The sequence below is a fragment of the Entelurus aequoreus genome, linkage group LG03 (genome assembly GCF_033978785.1).
Source record: "Entelurus aequoreus isolate RoL-2023_Sb linkage group LG03, RoL_Eaeq_v1.1, whole genome shotgun sequence".
NCBI lineage: Eukaryota > Metazoa > Chordata > Actinopteri > Syngnathiformes > Syngnathidae > Entelurus > Entelurus aequoreus.
Window position 1 is genome coordinate 90,428,082 of NC_084733.1, and position 20,107 is coordinate 90,448,188.

Here is a 20,107-nt window from a genome sequence, read left to right on the forward strand (position 1 = left end):
AACACTCCTTTTTACGTCTTTGACCTCTAATTTGACCCCCTTAAAATACTTAAAAACTCACCAAACTTCTCACACACATCGGGACTGGTGGAAATTGCGATCTAAAAAAAACCCGAACCCCAGAACTCAAAATTGTGCTCTACATAATTTTTGAAAAAAACAGAGAAAAAACTGCTCCTCGGAGAAAAACTCAGACAAAACTGCTTGTAACTTCCGGTAGGAACGTCTTAGAGACATGAAACAAATACCTCTATGTAGGTCTCGTTATTATTCTTTCTTTCTTCTTCCGCAGCTTTGCGCACTACTTTGCCCCCCTTAACATGCTTCAAAACTCACCAAATTTGACACACACATAGAAAAACTGTGCCAGCACACTTTAGTAAAAAAACCAAACCCCAAAAATCAAAATTGCGCTCTAGTGCCCCCTAGGAAAAAACTAAAACAAACAGCCTGTAACTCCCACTAGGAAGGTCGCACAGACATGAAACAAAAACCTGTATGTAGGTCTCACTTAGACCTACAGTTCATAATTTCACATCCTCGGGCAAAAACCAACAGGAAGTTGGCAATTTTCCATTTTAGACAAAAATGTACTAAAAACACTGCTTTTTACGTCTTTGACCTCTAATTTGACCCCCTTAAAATACTTCAAAACTCACCAAAATTCTCACACACATCGGGACTGGTGGAAATTGCGATCTAAAAAAAAAAACAGAACCCCAAAACTCACAATTGTGCTCTACATAATTTTTGAAAAAAACAGAAAAAAACTGCTCCTCAGAGGAAAACTCAGACAAAACTGCTTGTAACTTCCGGTAGGAACGCCTTTGAGACATGAAACAAATACCTCTATGTAGGTCTCGCCTAGACCTACAATTCATAATTTCACATCCTCGGGCGAAAACCAACAGGAAGTTGGCAATTTCCCATTTTAGACAAAAAAGTACTAAAAACACTGCTTTTTACGTCTTTGACCTCTAATTTGACCCCCTTAAAATACTTCAAAACTCACCGAACTTCTCACACACATCGGGACTGGTGGAAATTGCGATCTAAAAAAAAACCGAACCCCAAAACTCAAAATTGTGCTCTATATAATTTTTGAAAAAAAAACAGAAAAAACTGCTCCTCAGAGGAAAACTCAGACAAAACTGCTTGTAACTTCCGGTAGGAACGCCTTAGAGACATGAAACAAACTGCCTGTAACTCCCACTAGGCAGGTCGTAGAGACATGAAACAAATACCTCTATGTAGGTCTCGCCTAGACCTACAATTCATAATTTCACATCCTCGGGCGAAAACCAACAGGAAGTTGGCAATTTCCCATTTTAGACAAAAAAGTACTAAAAACACTGCTTTTTACGTCTTTGACCTCTAATTTGACCCCCTTAAAATACTTCAAAACTCACCAAACTTCTCACACACATTGGGACTGGTGGAAATTGCGATCTAAAAAAAAACCGAAACTCAAAATTGTGCTCTATATAATTTTTGAAAAAAAAACAGAGAAAAAACTGCTCCTCAGAGGAAAACTCAGACAAAACTGCTTGTAACTTCCGGTAGGAACGCCTTAGAGACATGAAACAAACTGCCTGTAACTCCCACTAGGCAGGTCGTAGAGACATGAAACAAATACCTCTATGTAGGTCTCGCCTAGACCTACATTTCATAGATTGACATCCTTCAGCAAAAATCAACAGGAAGTTTGCTATTCCTCCTTCAAAACAACATTTTTGTTACAACCGGTCACCAAACATCAAACGTTATCTCCTCTGAGCGCGTTTGTCGTTTCGGCTTCAAACTGCTACAGGAGAGAGATTGAACCCTTCTGATTAAAAGTTGACGACGGCGTTTTGATACGTGCTACGGTTTAGATTTTACGAGCCTTCAAAGACCCGCAGCACTGATGCTGCACCAGTGCCAAAAATGACAACGGAAAATGCAATTTCTTCTTCTTTGTCCTCAAAATTCTACACACAATACCCTATAATGACAATGTGAACTCAGACACAACTTCCTCTAACTCCCACTACGAATATCGTAGAGACACCAAACAAAAACCTCTATGTAGGTCTCACTCAGGACTACCACTGGACAAAAGTATTGGGACACCTAGGACTAGCACCTGCCAAAATGCGGACCCGACCAATGCTGCTTGCAGCTTTAATTTTTCCTTGTTTTTGAACACTGACTTTTTGCAGTGCATGACTATCAATCTTCTTATGCTTGCAGGAGACCATCAAACAGTTGCAGGAGGAGGTGTCCTGCATTGAGGAGACCCAGAGTGTCTTCAGCACCTTCTCTGACTGGCTCAGCAGCGCTCAGAACTGCCTCCGCTCCGTGGCTACAAGCAACGACACCGTGGACCGCTTTGCCATGGAACGAAAGATGAAGAAGATCGAGGTACCGGTGGTAGATTCTCCTCACTTTTGATTGCTCGGGTTTCTTGGGGAGTCGAGACAAAAGAGGAGAGTTTTGTGCGCAGACTCTGCAGGCGGACATGGAGTCGGGTCGCGCCAACCTGAAAATGGTGAGAGAGAAGAGCGAGCGAGCCCTGGTCTTCCTGGAGGAAGCTGAAGCGCAGCAGCTGAAGGAGGAGGTGGACGGCCAGGTGGCCCAGCTGGAGGACCTGGTCACAGCCCTCCGCTTGGAGCAGGGCTCTCTGGAGAAGTGCATCTCGCTCTCCAAAGACTTTGTGGATAAGTACAAGGCTCAAGCCCAGTGGGTGCTGGAAACCAAGAGCCTGTTGGCGTCCAGCGTCCAGCCCAAAGCGGAACTTTACCAGAAGAAAGCCCAGCTGGCAAAGTACAAGGTGACTGACGTCGTGTCTGCTCCATTTTATTGTTTTTTTTATTAATGAGTCCAACATAATAATAGACAATAATACCATAATAAATACTAGAGATGTCCGATAATATCGGAAATTATCGGTATGTTTTTTTTTTCTTTTTTTTCTTTAATTAAATCCACATAAAAAACACAAGATACACTTACAATTAGTGCACCAACCAAAAAACCTCCCTCCCCCATTTTTTTATTTACACAAAAGTAGGGATGTCCGATAATGGCTTTTTGTGGATATCCGATATTCCGATATTGTCCAACTCTTTAATTACCGATACCGATATCAACCGATATATGCAGTCGTGGAATTAACACATTATTATGCCTAATTTGGACAACCAGGTATGGTGAAGATAAGGTACTTTTTTTTTTTTAAATTAATAAAATAAAATAAGATAAATAAATTAAAAACATTTTCTTGAATAAAAAAGAAAGTAAAACAATATAAAATCAGTTACATAGAAACTAGTAATGAATGAAAATTAGTAAAATTAACTGTTAAAGGTTAGTACTATTAGTGGAGCAGCAGCACGCACAATCATGTGTGCTTACGGACTGTATCCCTTGCAGACTGTATTGATATATATTGATATATAATGTAGGAAGCAGAATATTGATAACAGAAAGAAACAACCCTTTTGTGTGAATGAGGGAGGTTTTTTGGGTTGGTGCACTAATTGGAAGTGTATCTTGTGTTTTTTATGTTGATTTCATAAAAAAACCCAAAAAAAACCAAAACGATACCGATAATAAAAAAAAACGATACCGATAATTTCCGATATTACATTTTAAAGCATTTATCGGCCGATATTATCGGCTGAAATCATCATTAAAATGTAATATCGGAAATTATCGGTATCGTTTTTTTTTATCATCGGTATCGTTTTTTTTTTTTTTTTTTTTTTTTTTAATGAAATCAACATAAAAAACACAAGATACACTTCCAATTAGTGCACCAACCCAAAAAACCTCCCTCATTCACACAAAATGGTTGTTTCCTTCTGTTATTAATATTGTGCTTCCTACATTATATATCAATATATATCAATACAGTCTGCAAGGGATACAGTCCGTAAGCACACATGATTGTGCGTGCATCTCTACTTTTTATTGGTAAGATCAAAGACAGCTTTTGTCTGCTCACCTGGAACTCATTGAAACACAAAGTTTTGTGATAACTTAGATACAATTATTCTGACACGTAACGTTTTCAGCATTCAATCAGACATTATTATGAGGTTTTCTATTAGTGGTCCTAAACATTTTGTTCTCTAAATCTGGCCCCCCGAGTCAAAATAATTGCCCAGGCCTGCCTTCAAGACAGCGGGCCAGTGACAGAACTTTGTGTGTGCCATTTGCAGACCATCCAGCAGGTGGTGCAGTCGCACCAGTCAGCTGTGAAGTCCGTGCTGGAGAAAGGTGAAGCCCTGCTGGACACGGTCCACGACCCCATCATCCGTGACAACATGAACACGCTGCAGGCTGACTTCCTGGAGCTCTGCTTGCTGGCTAAGGTAGGCCTCACTTTGGTAAAGCCGGGGAAAGAAGTCTTACGTCCGTGCTGAACCGTCCTGGTGTTTCAGACGCAGGTCCAGAACCTGCTGGAGTGGGTGAAGGAGCATGAGGACTACAACAGTGAACTGCAGGAGGCGGAGAAATGGCTCCTGCACATGTCCAGTCGGCTCGTCACCTCCAGATCCATGCAGACCAGCAGCATGGAGATGGCCACCCAGCAGCTTGCACGCCACAAGGTGATACCATCTCACTCTTTTCTTCAGTAATTGGGGTTATGATTCAACAGGCGACCCATGGGAATGACATCCAAAAATGTGTCAGCTGCTGTATAACAACTTGTAATAGTCTTGGCCTCATGCAGTCCTGGTCAAAAGTGTACACACTAGGGATGTCCGATAATGGCTTTTTGCCGATATCCGATATTGTCCAACTCTTTAATTACAGATACCGATATCAACCAATACCGATACCAACCGATATATGCAGTCGTGGAATTAACACATTATTATTAGGGATGTCCGATAATATCAAATGCGTTAAAATGTAATATCGGAAATGATCGGTATCGTTTTTTTAAATTATCTGTATCGTTTTTTTATTTTTATTTTTTTTAAATTTTTTATTAAATCAACACAAAAAACACAAGATACACTTACAATTAGTGCACCAACCCAAAAAACCTCCCTCCCCCGATATTCGATATTCCGATATTCCGATATTGTCCAACTCTTTAATTACCGATACCGATATCAACCGATACTGATATCAACCGATATATACAGTCGTGGAATTAACACATTATTATGCCTAATTTGGACAACCAGGTATGGTGAAGATAAGGTACTTTTTAAAAAAATGAATAAAATAAAATAAGATAAATAAATTAAAAACATTTTCTTGAATAAAAAAGAAAGTAAAACAATATAAAAACAGTTACATAGAAACTAGTAATGAATGAAAATGAGTAAAATTAACTGTTAAAGGTTAGTATTATTAGTGGAGCAGCAGCACGCACAATCGTGTGTGCTTACGGACTGTATTCCTTGCAGACTGTATTGATATATATTGATATATAATGTAGGAAGCAGAATATTAATAACAGAAAGAAACAACCCTTTTGTGTGAATGAGTGTGAATGAGTGTAAATGGGGGAGGGATGTTTTTTGGGTTGGTGCACTAATTATAAGTGTATCTTGTGTTTTTTAAGTGGATTTAATAAAAAAAAACGGAAAAAAAACCAAAAAACGATACTGATAATAAAAAACCGATACCGATAATTCCCGATATTACATTTTAACGCATTTATCGACATCTCTAACTACAACCATATTATTTACCAGCAACATAAAGTGAAACAGAGGCAGAGGTGTCCTGCCACAGTCAGTAACAAATAAACAGAAAACAATAGTGGTGGTAGATAGACACAAAGCTGAACAAAGAGCTCCAAAAATCTTGATCCTACACTTCTCTTTTGTAAAGTAAATCTGAACAGCCGATATGGGCATCTACATCAACTATATGATTTGCCTGAGAAGCTTGACAGGACACCAAAATAAAAAAATAAATTTTTTTTTTTTTTTTTGTAGCGGTCTTAATTCTTTCGTGGCGGGCCGCAACAAATAAATGAATGTGTGGGAAACACTGGTATGTAAACAGCTCTCGTTTTTGGTCACATTGAAAACAAAAGAAGAAGATGCCTCGAGCTTGGGTTAGTCCCCGGATTCAGCTTGGGCAGGTCTTTGATGACAATAGATAACCCCTCCCGTCTCATCCCATCGTACACAATGGAATTTTCCAAGCCTTTGCTTGGTGCAACAAAGACAGTCTCAGAACGGAAAGTTTTTTGATAATTGAAATACAATTTTTCTGACACTTTTTATCTTTGTCCATGTGATGTCACCAAAAGTGCCTTATTGCAGGTAAACTTGCCAAGGGACATGTAAGCAAATATTAACATTATTATTATCGGCCGATATATGCGTTAAAATGTAATATCGGAAATTATCAGTATCGTTTTTTTTTATTATCAGTATCGTTTTTTTGTTTGTTTTTTTTTTTAATTGTTTTTTTTTTTTTTTTAATTAAATCCACATAAAAAACACAAGATACACTTACAATTAGTGCACCAACCCAAAAAACCTCCTTCCCCCATTTACACTCATTCACACAAAAGGGTTGTTTCTTTCTGTTATTAATATTCTGCTTCCTACATTATATATCAATATATATCAATACAGTCTGCAAGGGATACAGTCCGTAAGCACACATGATTGTGCGTGCTGCTGCTCCACTAATAGTACTAACCTTTAACACTTAATTTTACTCATTTTCATTCATTACTAGTTTCTATGTAACTGTTTTTATATTGTTGTACTTTCTTTTTTATTCAAGAAAATGTTTTTAATTTAGTTATCTTATTTTATTATTTTTTAAAAAAAAGTACCTTATCTTCACCATACCTGGTTGTCCAAATTAGGCATAATAATGTGTTAATTCCACGACTGCATATATCGGTTGATATCGGTATCGGTTGATATCGGTATCGGTAATTAAAGAGTTGAACAATATCGGAATATCGGCAAAAATCCATTATCGGACATCCCTAATTAACATTGCTGTATGTATACTTTTGACCAAGCACATTTTCAGTAGAGCCATAATAAATTCATAAAAGAAGCAAACTTCATGAATGTTTATTGTGACCAACAAGTATGTGCTCCAATCACTACATCACAAAAAAATAAGAGTTTAGGAAAGTATTGTAAAGTCAAGACAGCCATGACATGATGTTCTTTACAAGTGTACGTACACTTATGACCACCACTGTATATACTGTATTCATCTCTTTGATTGTTTTTAGGCCATAATGGAGGAGATTGCCGGTTTTGAAGAACGTCTCACAAGCTTGAAGCAGAAAGGAGAAGATCTGGTTGCCAGCTGCACCGACCAAGTCCAGGCTAAGATCAGCCAACAGGTGCAGGTTCACCAGCAGGGAACTAGAGACAGCTACTCGGCCATATGCAGCACCGCCCAGCGGGTGAGTTAAAAGATGTCCACGATTGGAGCAACCAAAGATTTCAATACACGCGGTCGACAGGTGCACCAAAGTCTGGACCGAGAGTTGCAGAAACACGTCAACCACCAGGACACTCTCCAGCAGTGCCAGACGTGGCTTGCCACGGTCCAGGAGGAACTCCGCCTAAACCATCATGGACCATCTGGTCTGCAGGAGGCGCTAAAACAGGTACTGGTGGTATTGTAACACATCATATTTGCTGTTTGTTGCTGACAAATCCGATGGTAACAGGTGAAGCACTTCCGGGCCCTTCAGGAGCAGGCTAGTACCTACTTAGACCTGGTGTGTTCAGTGTGCGACCTGTCTGACGACGCCGTGAGAGTGACTGCAGCACAAGTTCAGATGCTCAAGCTAACTGTAAGTATATATATATAAGGCAGGGGTGCTAATAACGTCGATCGCGATCTACCGGTCGATCACGGAGGGTGTGTCAGTCGATCCCCAGCCAGGCATTCAAAAAATAGTCCTCAAAATGAGCGATCATAAATCTTCACTATGACGTCACTTTCGTCCCTTGATTGACGTTCACGGCACCCGAGGGTCTTCTGAGATGACGCTGGCTGCTGCCAGCTCATTATTAAGAAAAAATGACCGACAGGAAGGCGAGGGACTCTTTTTATTTCAACAGACTCTGGCGCCGTACCTGTCGTCAAAACTCCAAAGACCGACTGCACAGTTGCACAATAAAAGCGTGCTTCATCCTGCCTGCGCTAACAACATAAGAGTCTCAGAAAGCTGGCGTGCACAAGCTAGCAAGCTACGGATGTATTTCTTGTAAAGTGTATACAAAGGAGTACGGAAGCTGGACAAATAAGAGGCCAAAAACCAACCACTTTCATGTGGTATTAGACAGAAAGGAGGACTTTTTTTCTCTTATTTGAAAATGCAGACGTTATCAGCACCACTGTCTGATTCCTATCAATGCAAGTCATCACAATCAGGTAATACACCAACTTATATTCTTGTCTTCATGAAAGAAAGGAATCTATATGTGTTAAACATGCTTGCATTATCTTTAAACACCTTTAACTTGTTAACAATATTAACTATATATAGTTAATATTGTTAACAAGTTAAAGGTGTTTAACACATATATGTGTTAAACATGCTTGCATTATCTTTAAACACCTTTAACAATAATAATTATATGTGTTAAACATGCTTGCATTATCTTTAAACACCTTTAACTTGTTAACAATATTAACTATATGTGTTAAACATGCTTGTATTATCTTTAAACACCTTTAACTTGTTAACAATAATAACTATATGTGTTAAACATGCTTGCATTATCTTTAAACACTTTTAACTTGTTAACAATATTAACTATATGTATTAAACATTCTTGTATTATCATTAAACACCTTTAATTTATTAACAATATTAACTATATGTGTTAAACATGCTTGCATTATCATTAAACACCTTTAACTTGTTAAAAAAAAACATATATTTCACAAATAAGTAAATATAGATTATATATATGAATGAGGTAGATCCCCGCGACTTGATCAAGTGAAAAGTAGCTCGCCTGCAGAAAAAGTGTGAGCACCCCTGATATAAGGTACTATAAATATATATACACTACCGTTCAAAAGTTTGGGGTCATATTGAAATGTCCTTATTTTTGAAGGAAAAGCACTGTACTTTTCAATGAAGATAACTTTAAACTAGTCTTAACTTGAAAGAAATACACTCTATACATTGCTAATGTGGTAAATGACTATTCTAGCTGCAAATGTCTGCTTTTTGGTGCAATATCTACATAGGTGTATAGAGGCCCATTTCCAGCAACTATCACTCCAGTGTTCTAATGGTACAATGTGTTTGTTCATTGGCTCAGAAGGCTAATTGATGATTAGAAAACCCTTGTGCAATCATGTTCACACATCTGAAAACAGTTTAGCTCGTTACAGAAGCTACAAAACGGACCTTCCTTTGAGCAGATTGAGTTTCTGGAGCATCACATTTGTGGGGTCAATCAAACGCTCAAAATGGCCAGAAAAAGAGAACTTTCATCTGAAACTCGACAGTCTATTCTTGTTCTTAGAAATGAAGGCTATTCCACTTTTGAACGGTAGTGTATATATATATATATATATATATGTATATACACGTATATGGATGTTTGATATTTATTTCATCAAAAACTAATTGGAGGACATGTTCATTGTGCACATTCTGTGTTGTCCTCGCAGATTGAGGAGAGCATGTCTCGCGCTCAGGAACTTTCAGAGGGCTGGAGGGAGATCAAAGAGCAGAAGCAGGATTTGACGAGCTTGTTCCAAGATATGGAACAGCAAATCCTCACTCTGTCCAGAAGACCTGCAGAGTTAGAGACCAAGATTGCTCAAAACATGCTTTCTCAAGCCAAGGTAGGAGAGTGTTCCCAAAGATGTTGGGATGCTCTTCACCTGAAGCCATCAAAGATGTTTACTGACATGATCTTCTTGACACGTAGGAATGTAGCCAGCAACTCCAGTCCAAACAAAGCGTCCTGACCAGAATGACGGAGAAAGTCAGCAAACTGTCTCCAGGCCAGGACTCCCCAGAGCATGCAGAGCTGGACCGTCTGAGTCATTCCTGGCTGGACCTCTGTCATCAGGCCAGCAAGCTGCAGAGGCAGCGGCAGGAGGACCTCCAGATGTCTAAAGAGTACCACGACTGTATGGCTGCAGTAGAAGTTCTGTTTGAGCAGGGGGCCAAACAGTGGGATAATCTAGCAAGGTGTGCTTGTGTGAAAATGTTGTCTTCCTTACCATCATTCATTATTCTTTCTCTTACAATGCAGAACCGATGCTGAAAGCTCCTCTCAGCACTTGGAGGCGTTACGCAAACTTGCTGTAGAACTGGATGACCAAAAAGGTACACTGGAGGATCTGAAGGACCAGAAACAAAAAGTTATCCAGCGTCTGAACCTGGACGACAAGGAGCTGGTCAAAGAGCAAATCAGTCACTTTGAGCAGCGCTGGTCGCAGATGCAAAACCTCATTGAGAAGAAAATCCAAGACTCGGTGGTGACCCTGGAGGAAATGGGCCAGGTGGAGGCTCGTCTGAGGGAAGCTCGGGATTGGGCTGAGGAGCAGAAGCCCACCTTGTCCGAGGCCATGAAAATGAGTCCTCCTCCAGAGCTGGCTCAGAGTTTCCTCTTTGACCACTTGAGTATTTGTAGCGAGTTGGAGGCCAAGCAGCTCCTGTTGGCCCAAGCCATGACCGACGCCGACAGGGTTCTGGCCCGTCTCGGTCTAAGCGAGCGTCAGCGTCTGCAGCAGCTGATTTCCGACACTCAATCAGAGGTTGAGTCCTTGAGCGTGAAAGTGGTGCAGCGGAGAAAACATCTCAGCAAGGCCTTCACCGAGAGGACTCAGTTCCTGATGGCCGTCAACCAGTCTATTTCCTGGGTCCAGCAAAATGAGAAGAAGGCCCTGGCCGAAGAGAGCGTGGCTTTGTTACCCGATGACCTCGCCAAGCAGGTCCGAACGTGCCGGAACATTCAAAGCAGCTTGAAGGCTTACCAGAGCGAGTTGACGTCCTTGTGGTCTCAGGGGAGGGACTTGATGAGGGACGCCAACGAGGACGAAAGGAACGAGATCCTCACCAAGCTGCAGGAGTTGCAAAACATCTTCGATAAAACTCTACACAGGTGTGGGAAGAAACTACAAGATCTTGAAAAGGTGTTTGTCTCAAGGAAGTACTTCAAGAACGATCTGGAAAAAATATGCCAGTGGATAAAACAAGCTGACATCATCACATTTCCTGAAATCAACCTCATGGTAGGAGACGGCGAATTAGAGGCACAGCTGTTGAAGTATCAGCAGATAGTCGAGCAGGCAGTGGAGTATGAGAACCTTCTCTTGATTGTGCAAAGAGCAGGACAGGAGATTCTGGCCACTCTGAATGAAGTGGACCACTGCTATCTGGACGAAAAACTGAATACGCTCCCGCAGCAATACAACAACATATTAGCATTAGCCAGAGAGAAACAGGAGAAAATCCAACAAGCCATCTTTACCAGGAACGAGTACACCTCTTTCATAGACGTCACTCAAAAAGCCCTGGAGGAGCTTGAGGAGCAATTCAACCATCTGGGAAAGCAGCCTGTAGGCCTGGAAACCGAAGAGGTGCTCACCCTGCAGAGTGATTACAAAGCCATCCAAGTGGACCTGAGCCATCTGGGTCTTGCTGTGAGCGAACTTAACCAGAAGAAGGAAGGCTTCCGTAGCACCGGACAGCCCTGGTGCCCCGAGGAAATGACCCAGCTCACCAGCCTCTACAACGGTATGAAGAGGCTGGTTGAACAGAAAATGGAGCATCTGGGTGAAACCTTGGAGTCATTCGAGGACCAGAAGGCGATGGCCATGCAGGTGGACTCAGAACTGAAGGCGACCAAGGAGCAGCTGGTGAAGGTCAACGCTGAGACTCAGTCTGCGGAGGAGAGGCTGAAGAACTACCACACTCTTGCGGGAAGCCTCCAGAGCGCTAACTCTCACTTATCGAGGCTCATGGAGCAAATGGACTCTCTGGCACCGCGTAGGGACCAAACAGCCCACAACGCCTCCAAAGAGCAAGTGGTCCTGTGGCAGGAGGAGCTGCGATCCTTGCAGGCCGCGGTCGGGGACCTCATCGAGGAGTGCGAGAACCGCTTCGTTCAGAGCAAAGACTTTGAGACGGAGATAGAAAGGACGCTGGCCTGGCTGCAGCAGGTGCAGGACGAGCTGGGGTCCGCCGTGACCGTGGACATGCGGGTGGAGAAAGTGCAGGAGGAGATCAGGAAACAGCAAATAATGCAGGAGGAGGTTCAGTCCACACTTAGGATCGTGGCCGCTCTGAGCAGCAGGGAGAAACAGAAGTACACCAGTGCAAACGAGCTGGTGCCGAACCACGTAGACACCAGCCTTGAAGAAATGGCCAAGCTGCAGGCAGATGTTCAGAAACAACTGAGTTCCAGACAGGTATCAATCGTCTTTTGTCTAATCTGGATCTCTTCATGAATTGTCATATGTAAGGAGGGCATTTCTACCTTTGTGTGAAGGTAACCCTGGAGCAGGCCCTGCTGCTGTGCCAGAAGTACCACTTTAGGATGCAGGCGGCCTGCGAATGGCTGGAAGACGCCGTGTCCTTCCTGCAGGAGGCCAGCCTGGGCGTGGACGTGGAGAACTATGAGGAATGTCTGCGGCAGCACGGCGGCATCATGGCCACCGAGCAGGAGTTTCTCATCCACCTGGATGAGCTGGAAACTTTCCTGCCCCAGCTGGAGAACCTCGTCAACCCCACAGCCAAAGGCCAGCTGCGGGTGAGCGTGGACTCGGCCAAGCAGAGAGGCCTGGAGGTCCGGGATCAGCTGCAGTGTCATCAAGATGTCCTTCAAAGGTAGTGCAAGCTAAAAGGCTAAATCCTCTAATTGAGAGGTCTTCAACAGGGGGTCTGTGATCCCCTGTTGAATTGGATTATACATAATTATTCTAACACCCCCAGAGTTGTTTACAATATTGCAGGTATTTGTAATGTTTTTTTCTCCTTGTTTCTCCTTAGTTGTGTGGATCAGTGGAAGTCGTACCAGGAGGCAAGGCAGACCGTCATTGAAATTATGAACGAAGCTGAAAAGAAGCTGACACAGTTTTCAACCGCCAAAGCGGCAACGAGCCAAGAGGCCGAGGACAAGCTGCGCAGTCACCAGGTGGGAGTAAATGTGTAAGACTTATAGTAGTCAGCGTAGTTTATACACTATATTTTCATTTTCAGACCCTGGTTTCACTGGTCAACGGCTTCCAAGAGAAGCTGAGTGGTCTGGAGGAGCAGGCGGCTCAGCTGGAGCAGGTGGGCAGTGATGCCAGCAAGGCCACCATCAGTCGCTCAATGACCACCGTGTGGCAGCGCTGGACCCGACTCCGCAGCGTGGCACGCGGGCAGGAGCGATTCCTGGAGGACACGGCGCAAGAGTGGAGGACGTTCAGGGAGAAGGTACACCAACCAGGATGGCGTTCGGCCTTGTTACCCCACAGCAAGCCGTACAGAAACTCATGATTGTCATTCCGTAAAAGATGATGAAGGTGGGGGCCGTTGCCGACGAGCTCCGAGGTCGGGTGCCGGACAGCGCGGTGGAGAAGGCCTCCAAGGCCACCCTGCAGTCTCTACTGGAGCAGCACGACCTGCTGAGTCAGGACTTGGAGAGAGAGCTGTCATCGCTCACGCTGCTGCGCCAGTACGCCCTCAGCCTGCTGCACGACGTGGAGGTGCCTTCACCTACCAGCGAGCAGGAAGAGCTGCCCAGCCTGAAGGAGATCAGAGCTGTTCAGGAGCACATGGAGAGGTACTGAGACCCTGGAGTCTCATATCAGGTTAAATGTTGACCGTCCATGTTGTCTGCAGCCTCCTGACAGAGTCCAGGACCAAGCGAGCTCAGGCAGCTCTGGAGCTGAGGGACAGAGAAGAAGTGGAGCGAGAACTCAACGTTGTGAAGGCATGGATCCAAGAGACCAGGGAGCTTCTGTTCAACCCCACGCCAGACATTGATGCTCTACTCCAGGAACTGGAGGTATACCTGGTGGAGACATGCAGTAGAGTTTGCAGAAACATCACTATCCTGTCTTTCCACGCCCATAGGTCGTACACGGAGACGTGATTACGTATCGCCAGAACGTGGACAAGTTAGCCGAGCGGCAACAGAGCAAGTACTTGGACCTCTACACCATCCTACCCTCGGAAATCTCCATGCAGCTGGCCGAGGTCTCGCTGGCTTTGGGGGCCATCGAGGATCAGGTGCGGTCTTACTTGGCAGGTCTGTGGTGCAGCATGTCTTTTTGTCATGTTATGCCCCCGTGCTTTGTAGGTTCTGTCCAAAGAGAGAGACATACAGAAAACCAGAGAAATAAAAGAGGAGTTCAGCTCCAGAATCCATGATGTCTCGGAAAAACTCAAAGCCATTTCTGCCAAATTCAAGGAAAAGTCAGCAGAGATTGACCAGGCCAAAGAAGAAGTCAAGGTAACTTATTTTATTTTGGAACTCTTGGGCCTTTCAAAGCGTCAGCTCGGGAAGTAGAATCATCCCCTAGTTTTGTAGGCCTAGGCACAGGTGTCAAACTCAAGGCTCGGGCGGCCAGATCTGGTGCGCCAAGTCATTTTATGTGGCCCGCCACTTAATTTTATGTGGTCTGCCACTTCATTTTATGTGACCTCCACATGATTTTATGTGGCCTCCACGTCAATTTATGTGGTCTGCTACTTAATTTTATGTGGTCTGCCACATCATTTTATGTGGCCTCCACATCATTTTATGTGGTCTGCCACTTCATTTTATGTGTCCTCTACGTCACTTTATGTGGTCTGCCACTTCATTTTATGTGGCCTCCATGTCATTGTATATGGTCTGCCACTTCATTCTATGTGACCTCCACGTGATTTTATGTGGCCTCCACGTCAATTTATGTGGTGTGCCACTTCATTTCATGTGGTCTGCCACATCATTTCATGTGGTCTGCCACATCATTTCATGTGGCCTCCACGTCATTTTATGTGGTCTGCCACTTCATTTTATGTGGCCTCCATGTCATTGTATATGGTCTGCCACTTCATTCTATGTGACCTCCACGTGATTTTATGTGGCCTCCACGTCAATTTATGTGGTGTGCCACTTCATTTCATGTGGTCTGCCACATCATTTCATGTGGTCTGCCACATCATTTCATGTGGCCTCCACGTCATTTTATGTGGTCTGCCACGTCATTTTATGTGGTCTGCCACGTCATTTTATGTGGTCTGCCACGTCATTTTATGTGGTCTGCCACATCATTTTATGTGGTCTGCCACACCACGTCATTTTATGTGGCCTCTACGTCACTTTATGTGGTCTGCCACTTCATTTTATGTGGCCTCCATGTCATTGTATATGGTCTGCCACATCATTTCATGTGGCCTCCACGTCATTTTATGTGGTCTGCCACATCATTTTATGTGGTCTGCCACATCATTTTATGTGGTCTGCCACGTCATTTTATGTGGTCTGCCACATCATTTTATGTGGTCTGCCACACCACGTCATTTTATGTGGCCTCTACGTCACTTTATGTGGTCTGCCACATCATTTTATGTGGCCTCCATGTCATTGTATATGGTCTGCCACTTCATTTTACGTGACCTCCACGTGATTTTATGTGGCCTCCACGTCAATTTATGTGGTCTGCCACATCATTTTATGTGGTCTGCCACTTCATTTTATGTGGCCTCCACGTCCTTTTAAGTGGCCTGCCATAGATAGTATTGTATGTACTCCACCACATCATTTTATGTGGTTCGCCACATAAATGTATGTGGCCTCCACGTTATTTTATGTGGTCCGCAAAGTTAATTTTCTGTGGCCACCACGTCTTTTTATCTCATTTTGTGGTCTGCCACATTATGTGACATTACATTATTTATGTGGTGGCCCACATAAATAATGTATTATATATTATGTCACGTTAATTAATCTATTCCCGCACTTTATTTCATGTGACATTTGACTGCATGCACACAGTATGTTCTACACTTGAATATCATCTGATTACGCAACAAGATGTTCCAAGCATTTTATATTTGGTCATCAAAACTAAATTCTTCAATATCTGCAAGTTATCAATCAATCTGTTCGTACAAAATATAATAATCAAAACCTGTTTCTGTTCATTTATTTTCACTTTTAAGCGGCCCCCCCGTATGAAGCCATAATTAAGACGAGTTTGACACTAGTGGTCTAAGGCAGTGGTCCCTAACGACCGATTGGTACCGGGCCGCACAAGAATTTAAAAAAAAAAAATAAATAAATAAATGTTTTTCTTTTTTCTTTTATGAAATCAACATAAAAAACACAATATATACATTATATATCAATATAGATCAATACAGTCTGCAGGGATACAGTCCGTAAGCACACATGATTGTATTTATTTATGTAAAAAAAAAAAAAAAAAAAAAAATTTTTTTTTTTTTTTTACATAATAATTTTTATTTTTATTTTTATTTTTTTAAATACACCCCCACCGGTCTGTGGGACAAATTTTCAAGCGTTGACCGTTCCGCAGCTACAAAAAGGTTGGGGACCACTGGTCTAAGGTGTTGTCCAGTTTGGATTTCCTCCAAACATGCTGTGTTTTTAATGCAGAGTCTGGCAGAGGACTTGGACATCTGCGGCCGGACTCTGGCTGAGCTGGATGCTGCCGTGCAGGAGTTTGGTCGTCGGAACCCTCTGCTGGCCAAGCAGCTCGGCGACGCCATCAGCAAGTTGTCAGAGATGCACCACCACACCACTCGGCTAGCGGACTACCGCAACAACTGGCTCAAAAAGGTATTTTTCATCCTTTTTTCAATTTAAATCTGTCCTAATCACTGTGCTCTTGGCTCTGCAGGCTGTTTGCTATTTAGATGAATATCACGAGATGCTGGACTTCATTGTGAGGTGGTCAGAGAAAGCCAAGAGCCTGGTGAGGGCAAACATCATCTGGAACTCCTCACTTCACCTGCAGGAGCAGATACGGGTGTGCCTGGTGGGTTGCAAAGTACTGTAGAAGCCTCACATGTTATAATCATTAGACAAATGACTTAGAGGACCATTAGTTGTTTGGTTGCAAAGTTCTTCTTGTTTTTTGCTCAGAATTTACAGATATCTGCTTGTAAGTCGTTTTTCGTGGCGATTTGGCCACACTAAAGCACAGGTGTCAAACTCAAGGCCCAGGAAATAACTTGCAACTAGGGCTGCAACTAACGATTAATTTGATGATCGATTAATCTGTCGATTATTACTTCGATTAATCGATTAATAATCGGGTAAAAGAGACAAACTACATTTCTATCCTATCCAGTATTTTATTGAAAAAAAACAGCATACTGGCACCATACTTATTTTGATTATTGTTTCTCAGCTGTTTGTACATGTTGCAGTTTATAAATAAAGGTTTATTAAAAAAATAAAAATAAAAAAAAAATTTAAAAAAAATTTAAAAAAAGCCTCTGCGCATGCGCATAGCATAGATCCAACGAATCGATGACTAAATTAATCGGCAACTATTTTAATAATCGAATTTAATCGATTAGTTGTTGCAGCCCTACTTGCAACAATAAAGTACCGTAATTTCCGGACTATAAGCCGCACCTGACTATAAGCCGCACCAGCTAAATTTAGGGGAAAATACAGATTGCTCCATATATAAGCCGCACCCGACTACAAGCCGCAAGGTTTTGATGTGTAATTAGCGTAGTATATAGGGGTTCCTGCTACCACGAAGGGGATTGTCGGGACAGAGATGACTGTTTGGGAACGCAAAGCGTCCCATTTATTAACAATAAATCTTTCAATCATTCAATCAAACTTTCACATCTTTGACATGGCGAACAGCATTCGTGTAGAGTACAAATAATACAACGGTGCAAAGTAATACAAAGTGCTCGCCTGTACGTTATCAAAATAACCAGTCTTTAATCATTGTGTCATCGTCTTCCTCCTGCGTACTAAAACCACCGAAATCCTCTTCGTCTGTGTCGGAGAAGAACAGGCCGTAAATAAGCCGCACCGTTGTATAAGCCGCAGGGACCAGAACGAGGGGAAAAAGTAGCGGCTTATAGTCCGGAAATTACGGTACTTTATCTTGAAAGTGTGTATTTTTGCAACAAGTAAGAATAAACATTTTTATGTGTTAAAAATAAATCAAATTTGTTAATATTTCAAGGCAAGTTATCCATCCATTTGTACATAAAAAAATCTAATAATCAAATGTATAAGCAATTGTGTAGACGTTTTAAAATAATATAAATTGACTGTTACAAGTGGCCCTCTGAGGGCAGCAATAACTGCCATGTGGCCCTCCATGAAAACACGTTTGATCTAAACCTTAATATTATCTAATTGGGGTGTTAAAGAATATTGATTCACATCCAAATTACAGTTTTTATTTATTCACATTCTAATTTGTTCATAATTTTTGAGACAAACAAACATTTTTGGGCCAAATTTTTTTTTTATATACACTACCGTTCAAAAGTTTGGGGTCACATTGAAATGTCCTTATTTTCAATGAAGATAACTTTAAACTAGTCTTAACTTTAAAGAAATACACTCTATACATTGCTAATGTGGTAAATGACTATTCTAGCTGGTTTTTGGTGCAATATCTAAATAGGTGTATAGAGGCCCATTTCCAGCAACTATCACTCCAGTGTCTAATGGTACAATGTGTTTGCTCATTGGCTCAGAAGGCTAATTGATGATTAGAAAACCCTTGTGCAATCATGTTCACACATCTGAAAACACTTTAGCTCGTTACAGAAGCTACAAAACGGACCTTCCTTTGAGCAGATTGAGTTTCTGGAGCATCACATTTGTGGGGTCAATTAAACGCTCAAAATGGCCAGAAAAAGAGAACTTTCATCTGAAACTCGACAGTCTATTCTTGTTCTTAGAAATGAAGGCTATTCCACTAAATTGTTTGGGTGACCCCAAACTTTTGAACGGTAGTGTATGCATTTTTTAAATAAAAACATCAAAAACACTGATATTGATATTAATATTGTTATTTTTCGGTTTTCCTTTTTTTAGTATTGTAAGCGGAAGGAGATGGATAGATGGATGGATGGATTTTAATTAGAGATATATGCGTTAAAATGTAATATCGGAAATTATCGGTATCGTTTTTTTTATTATCGGTATCAGGTTTTTTTTGTTTTTTTTTTACATTTTTTTTATTTTTTATTAAATCAACATTAAAAACACAAGATACACTTACAATTAGTGCACCAACCCAAAAAACCTCCCTCCCCCATTCATTCACACAAAAGGGTTGTTTCTTTCTGTTATTAATATTCTGCTTCCTACATTATATATCAATATATATCAATACAGTCTGCAAGGGATACAGTCCGTAAGCACACATGATTGTGCGTGCTGCTGCTCCACTAATAGTACTAACCTTTAACAGTTAATTTGACTCATTTTCATTCATTACTAGTTTCTATGTAACTGTTTTTATATTGTTGTACTTTCTTTTTTATTCAAGAAAATGTTTTTAATTTATTTATCTTATTTTAGTAATTTTTTTTAAAAGTACCTTATCTTCACCATACCTGGTTGTCCAAATTAGGCATAATAATGTGTTAATTCCACGACTGCATATATCGGTTGATATCAGTATCGGTAATTAAAGACTTGGACAATATCGGAATATCGGATATCGGCAAAAAGCCATTATCGGACATCCCTAATTTTAATAAGTCTTGTATTTGTAAAGTATTTTTATTTGATTTGTAAATGTATATTCTAAGTATTGTAAAGCTGGGATTGCTTTGGCATTGCTATAGTTTTTTTATATTGATTAACATTCTGTATTTTTTGTAAATCCGTCCATCCATTTTCTACCGCTTGTCCCTTTTGGGATTTTTTTTTCTTTTTTCTGGCCAACATAAGTTGTATAAGTCGTACGTCAGCAGCTTTTGACACTGATGACATCTATTAATCAGACAAGAAGCAAGGAATCAATCAGAGACAGACTTCAATTTAGCTCATGAGGAGAACGTATGGAGTCACAGTCTCGCCCTACGCTCTAAGGTTCAGCTCTTGCACCCCTCTATTTATTCAGGAGTTCCACAGTCAACAATACTAAGGCCGCCTCTAAAAGGAGTGGTCACATATTTTGTGCAAAGCAGGTCCAG

The 20,107-nt window shown here is 41.6% G+C and overlaps 1 protein-coding gene across 11 annotated transcripts in view; it reads left to right on the forward strand.

Annotated features, from left to right (window-relative positions):
- The window catches only part of syne1b (spectrin repeat containing, nuclear envelope 1b), a 318,672-nt gene that overhangs the window by 168,457 nt on the left and 130,108 nt on the right, over positions 1-20,107 (forward strand). For all 11 annotated transcript variants that reach the window (XM_062043168.1, XM_062043169.1, XM_062043173.1 and 8 more), the window contains 19 exons: positions 2,233-2,403; positions 2,486-2,812; positions 4,206-4,358; positions 4,428-4,595; positions 7,220-7,396; positions 7,457-7,603; positions 7,667-7,792; positions 9,634-9,810; positions 9,897-10,162; positions 10,227-12,387; positions 12,468-12,805; positions 12,968-13,112; positions 13,178-13,396; positions 13,477-13,745; positions 13,805-13,970; positions 14,039-14,194; positions 14,265-14,417; positions 16,572-16,754; positions 16,816-16,953. In XM_062043168.1, the coding sequence (XP_061899152.1) occupies positions 2,233-2,403; positions 2,486-2,812; positions 4,206-4,358; positions 4,428-4,595; positions 7,220-7,396; positions 7,457-7,603; positions 7,667-7,792; positions 9,634-9,810; positions 9,897-10,162; positions 10,227-12,387; positions 12,468-12,805; positions 12,968-13,112; positions 13,178-13,396; positions 13,477-13,745; positions 13,805-13,970; positions 14,039-14,194; positions 14,265-14,417; positions 16,572-16,754; positions 16,816-16,953 (5,640 nt within the window). The remainder of the gene's footprint in view (positions 1-2,232; positions 2,404-2,485; positions 2,813-4,205; positions 4,359-4,427; positions 4,596-7,219; positions 7,397-7,456; positions 7,604-7,666; positions 7,793-9,633; positions 9,811-9,896; positions 10,163-10,226; positions 12,388-12,467; positions 12,806-12,967; positions 13,113-13,177; positions 13,397-13,476; positions 13,746-13,804; positions 13,971-14,038; positions 14,195-14,264; positions 14,418-16,571; positions 16,755-16,815; positions 16,954-20,107) is intronic.